Source organism: Rhincodon typus, chromosome 13 (genome assembly GCF_021869965.1).
Source record: "Rhincodon typus isolate 14 chromosome 13, sRhiTyp1.1, whole genome shotgun sequence".
NCBI lineage: Eukaryota > Metazoa > Chordata > Chondrichthyes > Orectolobiformes > Rhincodontidae > Rhincodon > Rhincodon typus.
The window spans coordinates 63,600,911-63,619,612 of NC_063344.1; the positions used below are offsets into that span (position 1 = coordinate 63,600,911).

The 18,702-nt window shown below is 42.1% G+C and overlaps 1 protein-coding gene across 1 annotated transcript in view; it reads right to left on the bottom strand.

Annotated features, from left to right (window-relative positions):
• kif1aa (kinesin family member 1Aa) overlaps positions 1 to 18,702 on the bottom strand; it is a 269,784-nt gene that overhangs the window by 107,867 nt on the left and 143,215 nt on the right. Inside the window, exons 14-17 of the mRNA XM_048604503.1 lie at positions 14,751 to 14,884; positions 12,227 to 12,306; positions 11,290 to 11,365; positions 4,855 to 4,934 (exon numbers count right to left, since the gene is read on the bottom strand). Of these exons, the coding sequence (XP_048460460.1) occupies positions 4,855 to 4,934; positions 11,290 to 11,365; positions 12,227 to 12,306; positions 14,751 to 14,884 (370 nt within the window). The remainder of the gene's footprint in view (positions 1 to 4,854; positions 4,935 to 11,289; positions 11,366 to 12,226; positions 12,307 to 14,750; positions 14,885 to 18,702) is intronic.

The window sequence follows — 18,702 nt, forward strand, 5'->3', positions numbered from 1 at the left end:
AACAGTTCATTAACTTTACCAACGCCTTTCACCCCAACCTCAAATTCACCTGGACCATCTTCGATACCTCTCTCCCCCTCTGGAGCCTCTCCATCTCCATCTCCAGTAACTGTCTCAGCACCGACATCTATTTCAAACCCACTGACCCCCACAGCTACCTAGACTATACCTCCTGTCACCCATCCTTCCTGCAAGAATGTGATCTCTTACTCCCAGTTTCACCGCCTCGGCCATGTCTGCTCTGAGGATGGAGGGTTCCACTCCCGCACATCCCAGATGTCCTCCTATTTCAAGGACTGCAACCTCCCCCATCCACAATGCCCTCGACCACATCTCTTTGTTTCCTGCACTTCTGCCCTCACATCCCCTCCCCCCAACAAAAATAAGGACAGAGTCCCCCTTTTCCTCACATATCACCCCACCAATTCCGCATTCAGTGTACCATCATCCGCCACTGCTGCCACCTACAATCTGACCCCATGACCAAAGAGATATTTCCCTCCCCACCCCATCTGCTTTTTGTAGGGACCGCTCACTCCACGACATTCTCGTCCGCTCCACACTCCCCTCTAACCCCACCACACCCGGCACCTTTCCCTGCAACCGCAGGAAGTGCTACACCTGCCCCTACACCTCCCCCCTCACCTCCATTCAAGGCCCAAAACAATCTTTCCATATCCAATTGGTGTTCACCTGTACATCCTCCAACCTGGTCGACTGTATCTGTTGCTCCTGATGTAGTCTCCACTACATCGGTGAGACCAAGTGCAGGTTCGGTGACCGATTTACGGAGCATCTGCGCTCTGTACACTATAATTAACAAAACCTTCCACTTGCCAACCATTTTAATTCCCCCTCCCACTCCCTTGGTGACATGTCCATCCTGGGCCATCTCCAATGTCATAACGAGACGACACGCAAACCGGAGGAAAACACCTCATATTCCGCCTCGGGAACCTACAGCCCGTTGGCCTCAACATAGAATTCACCAGTTTCAAAATCTCCTCACCCCCAGCGTCATCCCATGTCGAACCCTCCCTCTCATCCCCACCTCCTTGACCTGACACAACTTGTCCATCTTCTCTCCCACCTATCCACCCCACCCATTCCACTGACCAATCCCCCCCACTCCCTACCTGCATCCAGCTCTCACCATCCCACCTACCTTCCCCCAGCCCCACCCCTCCTCCCTCTATTTACTTCTCAGCTGTCTTCCCTCTCCCCAGTCCTGAAGAAGGGTCCCAACCCGAAACGTCAACTTTCCTGCTCCTCTGATGCTGCCTGGCCTGCTGTGTTCCTCCAGCTCCACACTGTGTTATCTCAGACTCCAGCATCGGCAGTTCTTGCTATTTGCTACTGTAAGCACTGTACCTATCAATAATTACATTGAGGCAATATTTCATTTGGCTGATTGGATTCTACATTTGAGCAGTGGCGAAATACAAACCAAACATCTAATATTATGGGATTGCTTCTCTGCAGGTTTTGTCCAACCCACACAAACTTTGGTCACAACCTCAAAGAAATACTGTCAGCAGCCATTAACATTGTTTCTTCCAGTTTTCAATCAAAGGTGGGGCATCATTTAGAGCGCTTGCTGAAATTAATCCCATTGCCTCCGTTCTTCCTTCTGATTTAAAACTAGTAAGTTCAATGAAAAATGGTGAGTAGTTAATGAAAAAAAATGATGTAATGGAAGGTAGTTCTGTGATTTTCCAAACATGAGACCAAGGCCCCTTCCCAAGGCTGCTCATTTCTAATACCTACTTCATGGTCCAGCAATACTGCAGCAAGGATGCCATAATAGAGGGAGTAACACTTGTCTGTCGCTGTGGCTTATGCTCAAATTGCAAGGATGTTTGGTTTTCCTTACCATCAATTATCACTTCACCAGCATCAAAAATAACAGATTAATTTGCTACTCATGGATGGCATTAGGGTTACAGGCCACACGACAATATCCTATAGTCTTCAAGAATTAAAGATTAATTGCCATGATGCAGAAAACTTGAAAAATAGACTGTCATTAAAAGATATTGTGTCTGTTTGTTAATTTGAGCATTTCTGTTTATTAATCATAAAAATATTAGAGGTGGGAATACATTCAGTGTTGGCGACCCTCGATATTACTTTTGCAAAATGGTGACTGTGGAAAAAAGTAAGTCATTTTATATGAAGAGTTTTGAGAAAGCATAGGGAACTATATAAATGCAAATAATCAGAATAATGGAGGGTGAAGGTACAGTTGAACTAAACCAAAGCATATCCAAAACAATTTTGATTACATGATTGAAGAGAGGAGAAATTCAAACCTAAAATTCAGTTTGTATATGACTGAAGATCCTGTTTAAATCCGTGTGGCCAGATTTTAAAATCCAAAAACGTCTGCTAACTATTTTCCAAGATATAGAAAGGAGCTATTCTATTCAAATAAAACAAAATCTGTTTGAAAACCTCAGAGGAGGGACCATGTGGTTGAAACAACTGAAAAAAATGAAATATCAGCTTCAATTTCCAAGAAGCAATTTGGATGAAACTGTCAGACTAGGAAAATAAACACTGGGTTATTCAGAAGCAATTTACAAAGAGTTATTGCAATATTATTGTGTGCACTTGGAGTAAGGTGGAAGAGAGCCAACTGTACAGACTTAATCATATTTATAGACTGTTATTTATATACTTGGTTAGCTTTTGTAAAATAAATGAGCTTGATGTTTTAAACTTCAGATGGGATGCAATATGGTATTACATTATTCTTACAGGTTTATAGAAACATATAAGGTAGACTTGTGCAGCACCTGAAATTAATTATGGGGCAGCATTTGTTGATTCTTCTTCAGGTACGTTACTAAATGATTAGCAAGATCTCTAGACCAAGATAAACACTCTCAACGACACTGGCAATGATCCAAACACATTAAGACTTGGTGTCAGCTATCTGTTTTTATAAATTGAGTCATCAGTACTGGAGCCCTGTTTGCAAAACATTGCTGAGTACTGAGCATTTCAATTGCTTCATAATATACTGCAGGTTATTGCTTCTGCAGGCACAGAAGAGATCATGTGAAATTCACTGTGGTTGCTGTTTCCTGGTCCCTTCGGCTTCTATGGGAACGAAGCTCAGAAACATTGGCAAGTAAGCAGCTGACATAATCTCCAGCAAGAAAATTAGAAATGAACCAGAGGTAATACAAAATCTGTTTTCCATAACACTGAAATTACAACACGGAAAAAGGTCGAAGAAGACGACTCATATTGGACTTGAAATGTTAACCCTGTTTCTCCCTCCACGGATGTTGCCTGGCCAGCTGAGTTAGGCCAGCACCTTCCGTTTTTATTTCAGATCTATAACTTCTGCAGTATTTTGCTTTTATCTAAGGAAATAGGCTATTTAACTTGTCATGACCACAGTTCAGAGCCTCAAACTACTATGGACATTCTTAACTTATAATTCTAAAATGTGCTTTTTAAAAGGGAGCTGTTACAGCAAAATATGGCTGCTTGGAGAGAGGCTGATACAGTGCAACCTGAAACTTCAAATAGATTGTGATCTCTTGTGACTACAAAGATAATGAGGGGTTGATGATTCCCTGCGGATCATGCCCCAAACTGTGGACTCATTTTCGGTGCTTCCTTTGAACAGTACACCTAATAGGGGGTAAAATTTCAACGTTACTGGAGTAAATAGGTGGCCTGGGTTTGAACATTAGTGTGCTGTGGTGGGCACAGTTGAGGAACATATCTGCAAGTTACTCCGGTGTTGCAGGTAAAGATTATCTCACACCTGGTGCTGCAAACCAGACAAAAGGAAAGAGGACAACAAGAGGACTCTCTCTTACCCTAAATGCTGGAATTCAATCACGGTTAAAAGGAATCAAAACTACAGAATCTCAGCCAATCTGGAAAACTAAGAATCATGAAACCAAATGTTCATCTACCAATGTCAGTGCTTTTGGTGACTTCCACTGCGATGCCGCAATGTTCAACTATTTGCTATTTGCAAGCAAGTCAAAGCCTGCTCTGTATCTCTGTTTTAAACTTTTATCTTTTTGGATATACCTCTTATTTTTACACTGTGTATATATGCTGGTTTATTAATTTTTATAATTAATAATTAATAAACTCACTCTTTATTTCAAGAAAACCTCTGGTCAAATTGGCTTCTTTTAAAGTTCATTTGGGTCTGGGAGAAAGCTATCCTTTTTAAAATGAAACCTGTTGCAACCTACCATGAGAGAGGATGAATAAAGGAGGAGGGCAGTTCATCCCTCCTCATCTTGGAGCTTAATGATTGAGGTATCTTGTCTTGAGCTGTAAACAATTGGGGAACGTCTCCAAGGGTCTGGTTGTAACAAGCTCAATCAGCCTACGTTGGTTTATCCTCTGAATGAGCAGCAGTGCCAATTCCATGTGCCCAATATCTGGTTCAATATATCTTTATTTCCCTAATCAATTCTGAATGTTAACATCATTGCTGTTCATCATTAAATCTGGTCATACATTCAGCAGCCTCACAGCCTCTGTGTGCACAAGTTATATCTGCTCCTTACTAAAACTGTTACATTTTACCTGCTAGCTGTATTCATTGATCTGGATCTTATAACTACTTGAATCAGTTATGCCCCCCAAAGGCTACAGATAGGGCCATATCTATTTTGATCAAATTTCGTTTCTCCTGTGTTTTCTTTGGATATCTAGAAATTCTGATGTTATTTTTAAAACAACACTGACTGACAAACATTTGTTAGAGGACAGCAAAACAGTCACTGCTGTTAGATTTTGATCAGGTTCCCATCAACACCATGAACAAGCCTCAGCTGTAGAAGTTTAGACCAAACTGATATGGATCTGTACCTGGTAGTTCCGTCCTTGATGTAATATAAGAGGCACTCGGACATCAGTGGATCCTCATTCAAATTCACCAGGTGGGGAGTCTGTAAGAGAAATTCATACATTGTTACAGTAAGCAATTGTCATAGGAGCACTGCACTGTCTTTGATTTGTCAAACTGCTTTACTGACATGCAGCAACGGATGGACAGAGCTTTCCTTCAACAGCATATTGCAAAGAGTAAAGCTTTTGGCTTGGCTCCCCATCACAAACTTCATTTCCTCACCAACGTTTCGCTGCAAGAGCATTCTTGCAGAGTAAGGTTTTCTCAGCAACTTGGGAAATAAATGTCAACCGCTTCAATCGAGACCTTCCTGAGGGACTGTAGCAGAACCTCATTGTATTGATAACAGAACCATACAAACCCTCTCATTGTCTGTACCAACATAAGAAGATAAGAAACATGTACAGGAGTAGACTAATCAGCCCCTTGATCTATTTCTCCATTTAGTGAGATCACATCTGATCCTCTACTTCAACATCATATCCCTGTATTCCTTGATGTTCCAATATGTAGGGATCTATTTGATCTCAGTCTTGAACATACTCAATGATTGCATCTCCACTGCCCTCTGGGATACAGAATTCCAAGGATTCACCATATTCTGAGTCAAGAAATTGTTCCTTATTTCAATCCCAATGAACCTGCTTCTTATTCTGAGACTGAGGCTCCTGATTTGTGATCACCCCAGGCAGGGGAAACAATCTTTTTGCATCTATCTTGTTGAGCCCTGACTTCTGTACATTTATAGAATCATTCAGCACAGAAAGAAGCCCTTCAATCCAATCAGTCCATGCCAACCGTGTTCCCAAATTAAACTAGTCCCATTTGCCTGTGCTTGGTGCATATCCTTCCAAACCTTTCCTATTCATGAACTTATCCAGATGTCTTTCAAACATTGTAATTGTACCTGCATCCACCACTTTCTCTGGCAGTACAATCTACATAGCAACCACTCTCTGAGCAAAAAAGTTGACCCTCATGTACTTTTTAAATCTTCTCTCATCTTAAAAATATGCCCCCTAGTTTTGAACTGCCCCACCCAAGAGAAAAGACCTTTGTCATTCACCTTATCTATGCCCCTCATGATTTTATAAACCTCAATAAGGTCACCCCTCAATCTCCTACACTCCAGTGTAAAAAGTCCCAGTCTTTCCAGTCCATTTTTAAATCTCAAGCTTTCCATTCCCGGCAATATCCTGGTAAATCTTTTCTGGACCCTCTCCAGTTTAATAATATCCTTCCTATAGCAGGGTGACCAGAACTGCATACAGCACTCCAGAAGAGGTCTCACCAATATTCTGTACAACCTCAGCATGATGTCCTAACTCCTATACTCAAAGGCCCGAGCAATGGAGCCAAGTGTGCTAAATGCCTTCTTAACTGCACTGTCTACCTGTGACAAAATTTCAAAGAATTGAATAATATCACCTCTCATTCTTCTGAACTCGAAAGAGTATTGGTTCCATCTATTTAATGTCTTCACACAGGACAATCTGCCATTTCAAGAACCAGTTTGATAAACTTTCACTGCACTACTTTTATGTTAACTATATCTTTATGTAGGTAAGTAGGCCAAATCTACACAAAGTAGGTCAGGTGTGTTCTTACCGAGGCTATATAGATTCAGTGAGACCTCTTTATAGCTGTACTCAAATCTTTTCGTAATAAAGTCAAAATGCTATTGGCCTTTTTAGTTGCTTGCTGTACCTGCGTGCAAACTTTTCATGACTGATTAACAAGCACAGCCAAGTCATTTTGAAGTTCCATGCTTCCCAACCTCTAACCATTAATTCTTCGGCCAGTAATAGTTCCTATTAGAGCTCACTTTTTGCTTGATAAGTTGTGGCAATTACAGTGCTCACTCTGTAGCTAGTCAATTAGTTCCACTGCCCTAAGATTGGCATCCACTTAGAATTTAGAAATCTACCTGTGATTATATTTTTACCCAGTCCCTCCTAGTATGCCAAGGATTCATGTATCAACCTTCAACTCTCTACCTATTCAACTCCCATTCATTATTTCTTTTCACTAAATATAGTCTTTACAGTGTATTCAATGGGAAGAATTAATCAACTGTAACATTCCATGAGATGCTGATCGTGTATTGCTTAAAGGATTGTATTCCACAACAATGTGCTGTGTGTAGACAGATGAAAATTACCAATCCATCTGTGCAGGCAGGTGGGACTAGTTTAGTTTGGGAATATGGTCAGCATAGATGAGTTAGACCGAAGGGTCTGTTTCCGTGCTGTATGCCTCTATGACTGTATGATTGAGAATTTTTTGAAAATGGAAAAATATTTAGTTAGTTCAAAACAAAGGCAGCAGTCAGAGAGATGCCTGCACCAAGAACTGAGTGATGCCTTTACAGTGGCTAAGCCAAATGAGACAGCCATCAATGAGTCAGTGCATTGTACTCAACTTCAGAGTAAAGACATTGTACATTGTTTATCTATAAACAGCTCATATCTACATGGTATAACCACCAAAATTATGGTCACAGCAGCCCTTTTTATGGAGGAAGCCCAATGTTGAGTTCCACTTAAAGATACAGATTCATAAGCAGGACCTTTTGTAGAAAGAAAATGAGAGTCTAATTGTGAAGGGCTCCTGACCTTGAGACAGGAGGAGCTTTGACTCGCTTTTAGTTTTAGTTTGGAAGTATTTTCAGGACAAGTATACATTCACCTGCCGACTGCACTTGCCATGATTCTGAGGGTGCAAATTAACACCAGGTAGCCGCAAACAAAGCAAAGCAAATGATTAATCAGTGAGAAGCTAATTAATCATTGGGGGTCCAAACACAAACACACATGAGGCAGCCAGGAAATGAGGTAACTTATCTTCATATAGCCTGACAAAAGATGATCTTGCATCTTAGATGATACAAACATTGTACCTCTGAAGGCACAAGCACAGAGAAGTGAGGACAGCAGACTGTGTAATATTTATACTTATATCAGTGTTCTTACAGAATAAAGGATTTATTCTTATTGAGAATGTTATTACAGTCCCTCGTGATAGACTGATGCCATTTAGGTGACCATTCATTACACATGTATGAGAACACATGAAGGAATGTGTTGATTTCACCGCAGATGTGAGATTATAGACAAGGTATTTCACCGCTCCATCAAATTTCAATCTTTTCCTTAAATTAAGTAAGGCAACTGTTGGGAGCCTATTCCATTCCCATTTATTTCTCAATCACCCTTTGAGGAATGTTGTTTTAGTTGTTTAAAGAATCACAGGGAAAGAGATCAGAAAAGGAGGAGAAATTTGAAGGTGGGCTGTTGGAAATGAGGATGAGAGGTCTAAAAATCCTCCCCAGTACACTACCTGAAATTTATATCATTTTCATTGCTGGGAATGATACATGAAGAAACATTATTGGAAGACACTAACATCAGTAAATTAACTAGAAACAATGGAATCGAGGATTCCATTTAACAAGCAAGATAGCAAACCACATCAAGGGACCACAGCACTATTCACACACACTAGGTCACCCAGAACAAACCTCTTTGGGAGAAAATGCCCCCAGAGATTCCAGCAACATCTGAGCAGCTCTTCTGTTGACAATCTAACAGGAGTGAAATATTAGCGGATATGCAGCAAGGGACGGGAAGAGGAGTTAAAGCAGAGGTATATGGGGGAGAGGAAAACTCAAAACCAGGAAGGGAGACAGCAAAAAAAAGAGCAGAATAACAAATGACATTGGTTATCAAATTATAGAGCAGCAACCACTAGATGGCAGATGTAGGTATCTCGGTAATGGTAGCTATGAGGGACATTTTTTCCCACACCTCCGCACACACGCGCGCGCGCGCACACACACACACACACACACACATAGACACATACACACATAGACACATACACACATAGACACATACACACATAGACACATACACACACACACACACACATACATACAGACACACACACGTGCATACTGTGTTAAGCTACATTCAGCTCTAGAGAAGTACACCTTATAATCTCCTGATTAAGGTCTTTGAGGTTTATGGTGTGGATTTTTACATCTTGTAACTAACGACTTTTTACTCAGTACCATGGGTGGTGAAAGCACCATGCCTGTACAAGAAGCCAACTTATTCATTGCTTCAGGCACGAGGGTCTCTGTTTCCCCTGGGTTCCAAAAATAGCCAGCAGAGACAGTGGAAAGAAAACATGCTTCCTATCCAAAGGCTCTTCCAACGGTTTTCCCATAAATATTCACAAGCACTAGGACGTACAACCATTAGGAAGTTTAAATGTTTCTAACCACTCTCCTTCCAATGCTCAGCATCAATTTTAACATTATTTTATTGAGTTGTACCCTATGGGGAAAAATTGCTGAGACTGTATGGGGGATACATGGAGATCTTACAAATTTGCTAAGGAATTATTTTGAGCGTTATGTCTCTAGTTGGTAGCACTCATCTCTTCAGCAGAAGGTCATGGGGTCAAGTCCCATACTGTTTCTTCAGCATATAATCTGTAACTTTATTAGAGAGATGCAGGGAGCTCAGTTTTAGGCAATGTCCTTAAAATGAGAAGGTAAACTAAAATATTGGTTGGAATTTCCCCATAAAAATGAGAATCCCTTGTCAGGCCATTTCTGGATGTTGTGTACCCAACTTCTAAAGACCAGGGAACTCCCATGAGATTTTGGTCTCAGGAGATGCTGTGCCCAAGAGCAGGTTCAAGGTTGCAATGGAGGTGTGGGAAGTAAGCTGGCCTGTTTGGATGGCTTGTCTTGCTTTGCTCAGATGTCAGCTAAAGTGCTTGAGCCCTACTCTTCACTAAACCCTCACTGTTCTCAACCTCACCTCATAATGACGTGCCCACTCCAAGACTCCTCACATCCTCATACCTGCCTGAATCCCTCTCATTTCCTCATGACCCTCCATGCTTTCTCTTATTCTTCCATGCCACAATGCTCCCTACACCCTATGTCCCTTCAAACCCCCTCCATAATCCCCATGTCATTTCCTTGTACCCGCGTATCCTGCATACCTACACTTCTAGTATCGAGCATGTACAAAATCAGTGAACTACATAATAACACTGATACATTTTTAAAATGCTCTTGAAATTGAAAAAAATAAGCCAACAGACTATGAAAAAAGTCTTACAACCTCATAAAAGTGGCAATCAAATACAGCCGTTCAAATTATTAATGAAAACATCTTTAGTATTCTCAACATCTCCCAATCTTGTCCAATTAAATAAGCAAGCATTAAAAACCGCCCAAAAGAAATAAGAACTTAACACAACCTCATTACAGCATCAAACAAAGACAGCACACCCCTTTGCACCTCTATAAACATTGCTTACAGAGGTGAATACATTGGTTCGTCTCAGAACATAGCCATCTGACATAAATACAAATGTCTCTGGTTATGTGTTCAATCTGCAATTATTGATGTAGTTTCCACATTGTACCTGGGGTTATGGAGCAGAAATGAGGGAGCATAGGGAATGAAGGACCTGGAGCAAGCATGATGATGGGCATTGGCAAAAAAACCTAGCTGTCAAAAGCTTCCTGACTTCACTGCAGGTTTGGCCCATATTTCACAAACTGACATAAATGGCCAGTTCCTACAGTTTTCTGGAACCCACCTGCCTCTGGGAAAATACACGGAAAGGGAAACTTGCATTTCAACACATGGATTTAAATTGCAAACCCGATATCCCTGAAAGCTGACATCTGAGCAGAGCAAGGCAAGCCATCCAAACAGGCCATCTTACTTCCCACACCTCCATTGCAACCTTGGACCTGCTCTTGGGCACAGCATCTCCTGAGACCAAAATCTCATGGGAGTTCCCCGGTCTTTAGAAGTTGGGTACACAACATCCAGAAATGGCCTGACAAGGGATTCCCATTGGGGAAAATGGCAGATGACGGAAATGGCCTGGTAACTTTGAAACTGTTGCCCACGTGCCCCACCCTTCAGTCTCCTGAAGTGGGTTTGCTCAGCGTGGGGTGTGTGTGTGTGTGTGTGTGTGTATGTGTGGGGGTTGTGGGGGGGGTGCTTTAACAAATGTTAAAGAACCTACGTAGGTACTTAATGAGGCGCAGAGAAATCTCCATGTGTTCTGGCTAAAATTCATTTGTTAATGAGAAACAGATTAACTGGTCATTCATCTCCTTGCTTCAGACCTTGCTGTCACGGTTCAATAAACAGCAACAACAAATACTCTTCAAAGAGAATGCACTGGTATGTGTGACTTTGGAATATTTCTGAGGGATGTAGTAAGGTTAAACATAAATACAGTTTATTTCTATTTGCATATAATACTGAACATCTCTTCATCCAAGTCGCTGAAGATTGATACTGGCCAGTTACTGCTGGTCAGATCCACACGTGTTTCTTTCTAACAGAACTTACCTTCTTAGGGGAGAAGACACCCAATGTACCACCATCTTCACGCATGGCCACCCCCATCTCTGCAAGGAGAGCCTCTCTGTAACATGAATTCAAAATTATTGAGAATTTGCCATCAGATATGAAAGGGAAATAAATTTGATCTATTGATAGAATTTTGTGAATTAAGGGAATTAGGGATGTGGGATAATGTTGAAAGGTGGTGTTAAGTTGGCAGGTCAACCATGATCTTGTTGAATGGCAGCAGAAAAGACCGAAATGGACCACTCGAGCTCCTCTTTCTTACGTTCGTATGTATTACGAAAACATGACTCAGGAGGGTATCATTTAGCATTCAAGACCACCTATAGTAACTTAGAAACATAGGAAGAGTAATGAGTTGTTCACTTCCTCAAACTTGTTCCACTATTCAATTGGATCATAGTTGATTCCAACACTGTAGAGGCCTTAATTTGGGTAGAGGTCTGTCTCACACCCATGGTTAATTCCCCCAGGGTGTGATCTGTGGTGTAGTAGCTTGAACTAAAGCATACATTCAACAAAAGAACCCTGCACTAAGGTTGAAGGGTTGGACAAAAGCAGCAGCTATCGAAATTATTCCTTTCAGGATCTGGTGCTCACAGCAAATTTTGAACATTTTAGTAAAGAGCATTTTAGTAGATGCCCTCGTCTCTATAGCAATAGGCTTTAAAGAACTACTTTGAATTTAAGGCCCAGTAGAGAATATGGCTCTGTTTGAGACAAACAATTGCTCCATCAACACGATCAATGAATAATGTGGGAATCCAACCAGGAGCGTCTGGGTCAATATATCTAAACAATGTAAAGAGTCAAGGGTTGCGCAGGGAAGTTCAGGTGAGATTGGATTGAAATTTTTGAAGGACGTGTAAATGTACTTCTTGTTATGATAGACTCTGGGGAGAAATTAGTCGTACTTCACCTTTCCATCCTTATGGCTTCTGTTCTACGCAGCTTTTCTTCCCATGTTTCATTCAGCTCAGCAATTATCTTCTCTGTTTCCTGTCGACATAATGCAGAGATATCATCAATGCTCACTTTTGAATTACCCAACCTGAAAGAGGTGAAGTGTATTCCCTGAACGATAGGTCCTCTGGCAACATCTTTCACGTAACAACTCTGGTAAGGTGGAATGGCTAATCCGACTAACATTTAGCTTTGCTGTTATGAAACTCACTGATGTATTTAATTCACACAGGGCTGGCAATTACAAATCATCCACATTACAGCGAGCAAGTGGACAGCCTAAATGAAATCAACATGTGGTTTCCAGTTGAGCAATTCTATCTACTTTATCAATGAAGGTTGACCATTGCCATTGACAGCTGAAGAAACGGCATCATTTGGGCAAATATGTGCCAGAACATAGTAGCCAAAACATAATCATGGAGACATTTGCCCATGTGCAGGATGGCATTACACCAGCCAAGACACTGTCCTGGCCAGGCTTAAACTCAGCTTTTAAATACCCCATGCAAAACATTCTCGAATTTCTCACATAGAATATCACAGTATTGAAGCCACAGAGTGATTTGGAAGTCCTCATGCCTAAATTACAAAGATCTAGCATACAAGTTCAGCAGGTAATGAGGGTGGGAGATGGAATGCTGGCCTTTATTTCAAAGAGAATTGAGCATAAAAATAGCGAGTTTTTGCTGAAACTACACAAAGCACTTTTTAGACCACAGCTGGAATACTTGGACAATTTTGGGCTCCATATCTAAGGAAAGATATACTGGCATTGGAGGCAGTTCAGGGAAGGTTCATTAGGCTGATACCAGGTATGAAGGGACTGTCTTGTGAGGAGATATTGGGCCTGTACTCACTGAAACTTAGAAGACTGAGAGTCAAAAAATACAAGATTCTTTGGAAGCTCAACACAGTAAATGCAGAGCTGCTCTTCTCCCTTATGGAAGAGTCTGGGACCTGAGGGAAAAAATCTCAGAAGAAGAAGGGTCATCCATGTGAGAGAGAAATGAGGAGGAATTTCTTCCCTCAGAGGGTAGTGAGTCCATGGACCTCTCCACCAAAGAGGGCTGTTGAGGCTGGGTAATTAAGTACATTCAAAGCTGAGATAGATTGATTTTTAATCAGCCAAAGAATCGAATGTTATGGGGAAAAGGCAGGAAAATGGACTGGAGGATTATCAGAGATAGTAGGAACTGCAGATGCTGGAGAATCCGAGACAACAAGGTGCAGGGCTGGATGAACACAGCAGGCCAAGCAGCATCATAGGAGCAGAGAGGCTGACGTTTCGGGCCTCGACCCTTCATCAGAAAAGGGGGAGGGGAAGGGGGTTTTGAAATAAATAGGGAGAGAGTGGGAGGCGGATAGAAGAGGGATAGAGGAGAGGATAGGTGGAGAGGAAACAAACAGGTCGAAGAGGCGGGGATGGGGCCAGGAAAGGTGAGTGTAGGTAGGGAGTTAGGAAGGGGATAGGTCAGTCCAGGGAGGACGGACAGGTCAAGGGGGCGGGATGAGGTTGGTCGGTAGGAGATGGAGGTGCGGCTTGAGGTGGGAGGAGGGGATAGGTGGGAGGAAGAACAGGTTAGGGAGGCAGGGACGAGTTGGACTGGTTTTGGGATGCGGTGGGGGGAGGGGAGATTTTGAAACTTGTGAAATCCACATTGATACCATTGGGCTGCAGGGTTCCCAAGCGGAATATGAGTTGCTGTTCCTGCAACCTTCGGGTGGCATCGTTGTGGCACTGCAGGAGGCCCAGGATGGACATGTCGTCTGAGGAATGGGAGGGGGAGTTGAAATGGTTCGCGACTGGGAGGTGCAGTTGTTTATTGCGAACCGAGCGTAGGTGTTCTGCAAAGCGGTCCCCGAGTCTCCGCTTGGTTTCCCCGATGTAGAGGAAGCCACACCGGGTACAGCGGATGCAGTATACCACATTGGCAGATGTGCAGGTGAACATCTGCTTGATGTGGAAAGTCTTCTTGGGGCCTGGGATGGGGGTGAGGGAGGAGGTATGGGGGCAGGTGTAGCACTTCCTGCGGTTGCAGGGAAAAGTGCCGGGTGTGGTGGAGCTGGAGGGGAGTGTGGAGCGGACAAGTTGGAGGATTATCAGGTTGGCCTTGATCTGATGGAATGGCAGAGCAGACTCAGTGGCTGATTTGTATGTTGGTCTTAGGTATTAAGGTGAGTATGGATTAACAATTGTTGAGGCATTTATCAGGCCCTGAGAAAGGAGCATTCAAGGTGAGTTCATCATTTCTTTTCTTCCATTCTCAGTCCCAATAAAATACATCGGCTATCGTTTCCAAGGTGTGTTGTCTCTGCATTTGACCTACTGACTGAATTGGAAAGCTGCACCAAATTTATTTCAGTCTCTTCACTTCTACAACCATTCAAGTTCATAATTTTACACATTTGTCACAAATAATGGCATTTCCCATGAACTCTTTGTTTCTCTCCCAGTGTCACAGTCTGAGTGTGCTTACCTTTATTCGCTCAATGGCTTCCTCGCTGCCAGGGGCGATCATTAGCCGGTCGTGCAGGCTGGACACTGACCCCGCACGGCTGGACAGAGCGGACAGGGATGGTGAGGGGCTCACTCCAGGCACCATTCCGGACACTGTGGAGAAATTGTCAGCTCGTTGATTGACAGCTGCTACTCTGCGATTATGGTTATTATTCTCTAAATCGTTCACGTCTATGGAAGGAAGCGGGACGGGAAGGGGGAGAAAGAGAGATAGGAAAGGAAAGAAAGAAAAATGAAAGTTGGGTAAAATGAACTAAAACGGGATGAGAAATATAAGTTAGAAAGCAGACAGACACTATGAACGTGTGTAAAATGGATCTATGCTTGAGGGAGAGTCTGACTGGTGACCCCCAAGCATTTAAGATGTGCTGACTGTTGGTGGGTTTTGATGTTTTCTGCCAGTTTAGAATGGACACGCATTATTGCTCAAGCTACTGACCTACTTCAAGAGAGAAAAGTACCAGAAGACACGTGCGATGCTAAGTCCCTAATCTAATCAGCTGGGAGATCTTGTGAACACTCAAAAGCCCACTTACTTGGTGCTTTCTGCTGCTCTGTCTTTGCTCACTTCCACTGTGTGCTTTGCTGCGTGTTGTAATTTGGATATTCTCTACAATGTAAGGTGGCTGCCCCATCCACTTCCCTACTGACCTCTGGCTATACTGTTACTTAACAAATTGCAGAGTCTGTGGGTAGCATGTCATGGAACTGACAATTTTGGAGCAGGAGAAAATGAACAGGGGGCTCACTCACCCACTTTTAGTCTGAGTTACCAACTTCCCAAGCATTTAGGAGGACCTAGCCCACTGGATCAATAAGCATTTTGAGACAAGAGGGCTAATTCGCGACACAACTAAAAACAAACTTATTTTTATTTTTATTTCTGTACCCGCATGGAGAAACAAGTTAAAATGCTATTTGATTGAATTGTCATATAAAATTATCCCAATCGGCAGCTTTCGGAATATTTCCAGAGGGTGACTGCATTGTTTCGGTGATGTAGAGAGGTATGGTCCGAGAAGATATCAGGTTTAATTCCCATGGTAGGCTGAAAGAACGAGAGCTGCAAAAATGGTAGCACTGTATTCTACAAGGAAATGCAAGAGAGTTGATGTGACAGAATCTTGCAGGTACAGTCACCATGGTAAGGTATCATGTTGTCCTCAGTGGCTAATGAATCCTCCCTCTTCTTCCCTTATGGAGGCATAAATATTCCAAATGATTACAGGGACAGACACCTTCTCCTAACACAACAAGTAACAGAACAGAGACTAAAGCACTGGGGACAAGAAAGCCAGGGCCATGGAAATACAGGCTGTAGTCCCGCAAGAATTTTAAAAAATACAAGCAGAAATAGCTCATTTTCTCCTTGACTCCATTCTATTATTTTAACGTTGGATGAATCCCATTGTTGAGCTTTTTAGTGAAGAAAAATAGTCTGTGACCATTAATTGGCTGGACAAATATATATAGGGAGCACCTGTAACACTGGGGTGGGATGACAGAGGTGAGACTGAGGAAGTCAATAAACTGTCTTCACAGAAGAAAAGATACAAGCGCCTTGATTTTAATTTCTCCATCTGGCCTGCAGCCTATTAAAAGTGATAGCAGCGTATGGTTTAACTATGGACATTAAAAATCAAGATTTATTTCATAAAGAAGGGTGTAATTAGAGTTACTTTGAACAAGAGTCCTGAGTCCATGTCTATATCATATTTAGGCATATTGCTCATGAATGCGTACAAACATGGCTAATTTTGTTCATGGTCATGTCCTATATATGATCCATGGTCTATGTAAGCCTATTTGTTCTGTGTGTGGGCCCCATATTTGTTCTTCATATCTTCCTATGCTCATAAATATCTATAAATGTTCCTTAAGTGTCCATGTTCTGTGAATGTGCTCCTTCAGTATAAACCTCACATGTGCAGTCTTTGTGTTTGCATTTCATTTATGTCTATATTCTTTGCACATGTCTGAGGCCTGTGAACGTACCATGTGATGTCTCACATTTGAGTGTACAACCTGAGTTTATGTAGGTGCTGGTTATGTACATATCATGAATATTTATCTTTTGTATCTCCACTGGGTCTAGTAAGAAAGGAGATGCCATATTTATGCTCGGCGTAGAAGTATGGCTGTCTAACCCTCTACTTCTTTAAATTCCACAGAGATACTTTCACATTGAGGTCACATGTGTGTTGAGTTGGTAGCACTATTAACTTCACAGTCAGATGGATGTGGTTTCAGGTGAGTACACTGGTCATTAAGTTCTCTCCTCATGGGTTCTTTGCCTGAAGACAGGTCCTTGATGATAATTTCCCAACTTACAGTCATGTGTTGAAGGTAGGGAAAGGAGGCAGGTCTTGAGCCTACCTCAGCTGTAACAGAGGAACTGAACCTTTAACTGATCTATATACTGTCTATCATCTGAACTAAGTGACCCTTTTGCTGAAATTTAATGGGGACTACTTTGACGTACTTTCTCAAAAGGAGTGGCATTCTACATTGGAGATGAACAGGAGCCCTCAATTCCTCAGCAGGCCTACCCTGTCAACAGCTCAGTTGTGGTAGTGATAGCTAATCTGCAGTGTGATTCCAGATGTCCTGTCCAACTTTCCTGAAACAGCCCAAAGTATCATCAAAATCCACCAACAGCAAGACAGTTCTGTTGTGTGCCAAATTTGGTTGGGTGGGATTCAGTAAACATACACCAAATAAGCAACTTTGTCATTAGACACAGACAGCAAGAAAGACAAAGGTGGAGCACGCACACGCACACATACACAGCAAGAGGGCGATGCACAGCAGAAACATTGCAATAGCATGAGGGATGCAGTCATATAGTATGCCTCTCAGGGAAAGGCTCAGCACCAGACGTGCTATGCTCTGTCCCTAGTTTCAGAGCAGAATATGTGTTTGTTAGTCTTTAATGGTGGTTCAGTCCTTCAGCCCTCTGAGCTCTTCCAATTCAGGCTTAATTTTCTTCCCTCCACAATCAATGGTCATGTCTTGAGCTACTGAGGCCCTCAACTCCAAAATGCTCTGCCTCTACTTCTCCATCTCGCCGCCTCTTCCTCTTTCAATCCACTCCTTAAAACCTACTTCTTTGGGCATGCTTTTAGTCATCTCTCCTCATTTTATTGGCTTGGTATCAAATTCGATTAATTAAACACCTGTGAAGTGTCTTGGCGTATTTTATGGCATTAAAGCCATTACATAAATAAAGTGTTTTGCTATCCCAGTCATTTGATGTCACTAATTTTTATATATCCTTTGAGAAGCATTTATCTACTTGCACACTCACTAAGAGCAAACTGTTTGTATATCAAGGTCTTTTGACAATGACAGTCATACCCTGTTCATTCTATGCTCACGGTTTCTTTAGACTTAAAAAAGGGCACATTTATTGTTAATTTTTAAAAAAGATTTATTTCTGTCTCAGCAAAAGCTGGTGCATCAGGAGGAGCAATGAAAAATTCAAGAGGAAGAAGTGTTGGAGCAAAACTTGTATCAAAGGGCTGGTGAAGGACCGATGATACACTTAATATGTTGAGGGGACTGGTACTTTGTCTAACAATCTATAAAATGCTAACCCCAGAGTGTTAAGGAATCTTGATCAATGAAAGTGGTGAAAGAGAAGGTAGATTTTTGAAATAATGGAGAGTTGAGGGCTATCATGAACTAAAGAGGAGTTGAGGCCTGGGGAAGATCAACCATGATCTTGTTGAATGTTGGGTGGGTTTGAGGGAACGAATGGCGTACTCCTGCTTCTATTTCGTCTGTATCTCAATGTTATTCTAACAGCTCCTATTCCTTATGTTCTTATCTATCCCTGTGTTAAACTAACAGCTCCTATACCTGATGTTCTTATCCATCCCTGTGTTAATCTAACAGCTCCTATTCCTTAT